Below are 7,298 nucleotides of genomic sequence, written 5' to 3'. Positions count from 1 at the left end.
CCTATAATACACCCTGCGCAAAACAGTTAAAATAAAATCTGAGTTTAGGAATATATTTATGCTAATGGGCTTAGTGGTCTGAAAGTGAGGTGTGTTCATATTCTCTCACCTAAATTGTGGATTTCTGCAGCTTCTCCAGAGTGACCATGGGCCTCTTGGCTGCTTCTCTGACCAGTTCTCTCTATGCTCGATCTGTCATTTTGGGTGGACAGCCATGTCTTGGCAGGTTTGCAGTTGTAGAATACTTTTTTCCATCGCTGGATGATGGATTAAGCAGTGACTTTGGGATGCTCAAAGCTTGGGAAATGTTTTTATAACCTAACCCTGCTTTAAACTTCTCCACAACTTTATCTCTGACCTGTCTGGTGAGTCCCTTGGTCTATTAAACCACTGATGTCTTCACAGAACTGCTGTATTTAAACTGAGACTAAATTACCCACAGCTGGACTCTATTAACTAATTAAGTGACTTCTGAAGGCAGTTGATTGCACTGGATTTTATTTGGGGTATTCAGAGTAAAGGGGGCTGAATACTTTTGTACGTCACACTTTTTATATTTTTATTTGATTAAAATTCTATAAACCAGGTATGATTCTTGTAACTCTTTACAATTATGTGCTACTTTGTATAAGGCCCATTTACTTAAAATCTCAAGTTTGTGGTTGTAAGGTGATAAAATGTGAAAAAGTTCTGAAAAAGATGTGATTTTCCTGTTAAAACAAGGAAAATTGATTGGCATTTTTGGTCTCCTGCTCTCTGATTGCTGTGGGTTTAATATCCTCTCTTACTGTTCGGACAACAGGTTGCATTAGTGTAGGTGAGGAATTATTTCCCAGCTTACAATTTTTGTTTAGTAGAATATTTTCTGAATGTTACCATTAAATTTCTTAAAACATTCATGCTCTCAAGTTGTCTGGATGTTCTTAAATGTTCAGAACGATTTTAAACGTTCTGGTAATGTCGTTGGAATGTCGTTTGTGTCAATGTTTTCATTTTTAGTGTGGGGGAAAAAAACGTTTTCAAAACACAGAGAGAGAGAGAGAGAGAGAGAGAGAGAGAGAGAGAGAGAGAGAGAGAGAGAGAGAGAGAGACTCCAGAAAGAATAAATATCTCAGGCTGTAGAAGCAGATCTATAAAATCTTTTTTTTTTAATTGTCATTCCAGAGATTTGTCTCACTGCTTTTTTAAAATCTTTAATTAGACAATGTTAATTGCAGCAGAAGCTTACAGCAGGGGTGCCCAAAGTCTGTATGTTAATCCACTGTGTTATAGACGTTAACTTTAATAAAGAGTGGTTAGTTTCTCTGACTGGACTGTATTTACAGAACAGCATTTAGTAATGGCAGCAAATTCCTGTTCCTAAAGAGCCATTGATATCACTGTTGGGAGTTTTCCCTCAGGGTTTTGACAACAGGAACCTCCTTCAAGTTTTATTTGCAGCAGCAACTAAGGGTATAACTACTGGCTCAAAACCACGGTTCCGACATATGAATCTTGGATAAAGCGTGCATGGGTAATACATTATATGAAAGAAATATTGTATAGCCTGAGACTACAGAGGAAAAAAATATTAAGCAGTGGAGTTCAGCAATGGTAATAACGCTTCGAGATCAAATGTAACTGTATTTATTAGGGATGCAACGGTACAGTGTGGCTACAGTTTCATATCACGGGTTCATATCACAATTCTTGGGCCACAGTTTCGGTTCGGTTTTTGATATATCAATGTAGCTCCAACATGCAGCACGTTTTTACCCCTTTCTATTTCAAATCAACGAAGCGCTCCTAGTGACACTTGCAGAGCCAATATTAAATAGAAAAAAGGCACAGATAAATTCAAATCACAAAATGTATTGTTATTTATTTGTCTGCTGTCTGTCTTTTTGATTGTTCATAATACTCAACACTGAAGCCAAAATGGTCCCAAACAGCGGATTTATAAGATGACGGCGCCTCTTGAAATTTCCTTTCCTCCGTTTCGTGTTCAATTTGCATAATACATGTCTTTGAGGCTGAGTAAAAATGTGAGTAAAAAACACCCTAAATATGTTAGAAATGTTACAAATAAATTCTAATTCTAATTCTAACTGCTTTTTAAATAGGCAGTCACTTCTCAAAATAACCTAATTTTTACATAAATTACATAAATTATTTTTTGCAGTGTTGTTATTATAAGAGTAGCAGTTGGCCGAAACTGTTATTCCAATTTCTTTTTAAGTTTTCTTAAACCTATTATAGAAAAATAGTTCAATGATAAGCCACCTAGCTAGATTTTAATTTTTTTATAAAGAGGCAATCACTGTGGACAGTGGTGAATGAGGTGCGTGACTGAGACTGTGTGAGTTAAATGCAGTGAAGAAGCATTTATATTTACATCCCGCTCTGTGGTGGTGGCTTTGGGTATGCGCAGTTCATTTACAGTGTGTTTGTGCAGCGGTGTGGCTCTGCTCTGCACTGTGAGTGTTGTGGGCGGGGCTCACGGCAGCACCCGCTGCTCACTGAGGACAGTAACTAAAGAGCCTGTGTTCATCTCAGAGTCTCTCTTAAATTACATTGTAAATGAAGTGATTTAATTTAGTTTTAATTTTGTCATAATATTTTCACATGTTTAAAAAAGAAAGTGAAAAACGATATTTGCATTTTCATTTTAGTGTTTTCATTTTTGTTTTATTTTTGGCAGGATTTACAGTACAGGCCAAAAGTTTGGACACACCTCTTTTTCAATGTGTTTTCTTTTTTTCAATGTTATTTTTTATGACTTTTTACATTGTAGATTCTCACTGAAGGCATCAAAACTATGAATGAACACATGTGGAGTTATTTTGGATTTTAAAACCTAAATAAATAATAAACAATATATATTTAACAAAGAATATTTAAGATTTTGTTTTAAGTAATGTACAGCAAATGTTATTTGCAAACACAGTGTTGTGTTTGTCATTGTATGTATCTTTAATGTCTCAATAGAAACTTAAAATTACACAGACTCATCGTAAAATAAATGTGCTCTTGTTTGAAATTTGGTTTGAAAAACCCTCCACTCTCTTTATGGCTATGGCTCGCTGCAGAAGGACTTTTATTTTGAAGGTGGTTGGTGGGTGTAGAGTAGGGGTGTCTCAGTGCTAAGGGCTCGGGCTGGAGCTGTGTAAAGTAAAGCAGCTGGTTTATATACACAGATCTTCAGCTGCAAATGTAGCGCAACGTTTCGTAAGTAAAGGCGAATACTGTAACTGCAGGCTGAGTGAATGAGTGAATGCAGTAAGCGGTGTGATTCAAGAGCTGAACTGCAGCGTTAGAGACAGGAGCAGTATTATAAACACTGTTTAAACCCTGCTTTAGCCTAAATCCTGAGCTTAAGTCTTAGATAATAGAGCTACAGATCTGCTGCTGTAGTTTAACTAACGCGTTTAGATTCAATTTGTTATTATTACAGGATTATAATTTTTCAGTCAGTATTTAATATTTTTCCTCTGCTGTCTGTTTTCACTCAAGGGCACGGAGCATGGCAGCGGCAGCGGCGTCGCGGGCTTTACTGTCCGGGTGCGCGCTTCAGCTGGCGTCGGAGGTTCTGTGCTCGGGCGCGCGCCTCCTCCCGCAGACCCGCGCGCTGCACCTGTGCGCGCCTCTGAGCGCGGGGCACAACAAGTGGTCCAAAGTGAAGGACATCAAAATCCCAAAGGATGCGGCGCGCTCCCGCGTCATCATTAAATACATGAATCTCATCAGAGTGGCGGTGAAAGGTGACAGACCACTGACATAAAAGTTAAAGACACAGTGATGATAAACATACAGAATAAATAATATAATATACTCAGTTAGTTACAGTGTGTCACAGGAATCTGGTTTAAATGGACTTAGGTTGTAGTGAAACATGATAACAAGTAGAAATTTTGTAGAATAGCCCACCTCCACTCACCCCCTGCATTCTCAAATACAGCGCTTTTAGTTGACAGGCTTACAATGCTGGAGATAGGGGCATGACATTACTCTTGCAAAGAAATGGCCATTGATAGATTTCTGAGGGTCCTGTTGAGGCATTGAGAACTTTGAAGTGAAAATTGAAAAACAATATTTAAACAATCTTAATATTCTTAATAACTTTACCTAATAGTTATGTGTTAATTCTGACATGAATACATGTTTATGTAAAGGTTTTCAATGCCTGGCCTAAGCTTTTTTACAATCACAGTGCTTTTAGAGGAAAGGAACGTCCCACAAATAATAAAATGTAATAATATATATTTTTTAAATGCCCCTTTCTATACTGCTAGACCAACACAGTGCAGGTTATGAGAATAGAATAGAAATAAAGTTTAATACTAAAAAGTACCTATGAAGTACATATAAAACCTTAATTAATGTAAAGTCGATAATAAATCGGAGGACATTGGAGATCAGCAATTTTCAGTGCATTTGAGATGGAAACATTCTTGTTGATTCACTTTTCTTTTGCTATCTGGGTAAAAACTGTTCCACTATCTACCCACTCTGTTAATGTGTTTGACTGTGTTTAAATCAGTGTGATACAAATGTGCTTTACAGTGTATTGCTGTTTTGTCATTGTAAAAATATTGGATAAATACGTTAAGTTAAGTTCAAAGCTCCCACAACTGCATTTAAGGTGGAATGGTAAATTCAAGCAATCTAAAATCTTCATTTGAGTGATATTCTGAGGGCAAATAAGTGTATTTGAGAAAGCAGCTACTTGTGCAGGTTAAGTCTTAAAGTTGAAAGGACCCAATTATCCCCCATGATTAGCACCCTGAATATATATAATACCTTATAATGACTGTCATAAGCTGGTAAAAATAACTGCACTTTGTACTAACAGTGAAATACATATAAAATACAAGGAACAAAACAGCATGTGATTTTATGAAGAGACATTTGGCTTATGAAGAGACAGAATGCCTTATAATCTCTGTTCATAAGATCATTGTACATACTAATAGAAGGCATTATGGAAACCTGGCTGATTAAATAGACCTTACTTTATAAGCGTAATGTATGTTGCTATAAATTCTTATGAGATATTATATAAAATTTTAAAATGGTATTCACGCCATATAATTCATTATAAATGCATTCCTCTACCTAAATTCTATTGTGCAAAATAATTAGTGCTATCAACTGTAAACATAAACAATATTATACAAAATTAAAGATTAGACTGCTATCAAGACAAACTGTAAAGTGTAAACTTGTACGATTTTAAATGAGTCTTAAAGACTAGTTGGTCTACCAGCTCAGTTAACTTGACCAAGCTTATTGGTCAAGCTAGTCATACTGGTTGACTAGATTGGTCAAGCTGGTTGACAGACTTTCAGGTTGGAACAACAAATTTGGTCATATTGATAATTCTGGTCAACCACCTCGGACATTAAAGGTGGGAATCACGGGGCATCTCATGATAGAATATTATCACAATATGCTGCCCATAATAACAATGAAGTCATAATACAGTGATTCTGTGATACTCAGTATATCACAAGACAATTCCCCTCAACCGTTTACTGCATCAGTGTTACCGAAGAGGATACTCCTAAATGTGTGTCTGTGCTATGTGGAAGTGTATGTTTTTTCACAAACAATTCCTGAAAATGTAATGTTTTTAATATTATTATTATATAACATGTTTTTTATGACTTTTGGATTAGTCAGTGTTGTAAGTGCTCTCATTCCTGCTGTGATCACATCTGTACTACTTTGTACTATAGTTTATCTTCTGCTGTTTGTGTTGATTGTTTAGAGGGAGGACCTAAGCCAGAGTTTAACGTTGCATTGGCGCAGCTTATAGAGCAGTGCAGAAGCAAGAGTATACCCAAATCCACCATCGACAATGCAATCAAAGGAGGGGTAAGCTTAATGCGAGAAAAAATTTTTTTGTGGTGTCAATCAATAAAAAAATGTATCAGATGAATCCTAACAGAATTCTTTTGATTATCCACGATTAATAACACTTTTTCTTCTCCTGAAAACAAAAGCTTATAAGAATGGGTATTTAAATGTAAATAAAATTATCTGTGTTAGATTAGGTAAATGACATTATATTAATTGTTGCAATCGATTAAAATCACGATTCATCATGATTTAAAAAAAAAAATGCTGGTATTTCTCTATTTTAAATTCTAAATGGAAAAATTATACTGTAGAGTGATTTAGACCTGGCAGACTAGAGCCAGACAAGACAGCTAGTAGCGCCATATCCTACTAAAGAGAAAAGTTTATTTATTGCTAAATAAAATTGTCACCAGTTTTTGTAAAGTTTCACATAAACTATTTTTTTCACTAATTATTTAAAGTAAAACTTTCCAGATAAATCGCATGTGTTAACTTTTCTTTATATTGGAATTTTAACGCAGCCCTTTTGCAATAGTTGGTACACTGTCTTTGTTGTTAAATGCCAGGATCACATTGACCTGTATAGAGAAAGTCTGGAAATCTCTGAACTCTGATTTACATTCTGTCTTAGTAATGGGTCCTCTTCATTCTGTTTAGAAGCTCTTCATTTCTATGGAGGTGGTTTAAATGACTGCTGGTCGCTGTTCTTTGTAGGAGAAGTCAAAAACTGCCGCACAGTTCCTGTATGAGGCTCGAGGACCTGGTGGATGCTTGCTGCTTATTGAGGTTCTGACGGACAACAACACGCGGACTAACCAGGAGATTAAACGCATCCTGATGAAAAACGGGTCAGTGGGAAGTAAGGATTTAACCTGGTAGTCCAGAGTTGAGCTCATTATCTCTAGGTTGGATGATATTTTAGAAACTGTTTGTTGCATTCTTTTTTTATCTACATTTAAATATAAATACATGTAAAGCAGTTAAATTTGTGTTTTCAGGGTTATTCTTTTTTTTAACAAGTCTCTGTCATTACAAAATAAGCAAACTGAAACTGAGATACTGCTTGTAGTTTTTTGTGATGGCTCTTTTTTCCACAGGGGAGTGCTGAGTGATGTAGGTCATCATAATTTCGAAAGAAAAGGCGTGGTGGTGGCTGAGAGAGGTAGCATCTCCACTGAGCGCGCGCTGGAGCTGGCGATCGAGTCGGGGGCTGAAGATGTTCAGGAGACCGAGGACGAGGAAGCAAACCCTATTCTACAGGTACCATCACAACACTGCGCAGCTTACAGTAGTGAACCTGATCACTGACCTTCTGTCACACCTTACTTGTAGGTGAGGGTAGTTGTGCCAAAAAAAGTTGTGGGTTGTAGGAAAAAGAAATGATGGCAACTGCAGTAGCACATCCAGTGCAAGTGATTTTATTTGTGAAGGTGCACAAAAATGGCAAAATGCCAAAA

The 7,298-nt window shown here is 36.6% G+C and overlaps 1 protein-coding gene across 1 annotated transcript in view; it reads left to right on the top strand.

Moving 5' to 3' along the window:
* Positions 1–3,086: 3,086 nt before the first annotated feature.
* Positions 3,087–7,298, top strand: part of LOC103043171 (translational activator of cytochrome c oxidase 1) — a 14,974-nt gene continuing 10,762 nt past the window's right edge. Inside the window, exons 1-5 of the mRNA XM_007239804.3 lie at positions 3,087–3,207; positions 3,493–3,740; positions 5,750–5,856; positions 6,556–6,689; positions 6,939–7,101. Coding sequence (XP_007239866.1) covers positions 3,503–3,740; positions 5,750–5,856; positions 6,556–6,689; positions 6,939–7,101 — 642 coding nt within the window. The 5' untranslated portion in view covers positions 3,087–3,207; positions 3,493–3,502. The remainder of the gene's footprint in view (positions 3,208–3,492; positions 3,741–5,749; positions 5,857–6,555; positions 6,690–6,938; positions 7,102–7,298) is intronic.

This window comes from Astyanax mexicanus, chromosome 15 (assembly GCF_023375975.1).
Source record: "Astyanax mexicanus isolate ESR-SI-001 chromosome 15, AstMex3_surface, whole genome shotgun sequence".
In the NCBI taxonomy this organism is placed as follows: domain Eukaryota; kingdom Metazoa; phylum Chordata; class Actinopteri; order Characiformes; family Acestrorhamphidae; genus Astyanax; species Astyanax mexicanus.
The sequence above is the reverse complement of the archived record's forward strand: the minus strand, read 5'-3'. Positions and strand labels throughout refer to the sequence as shown.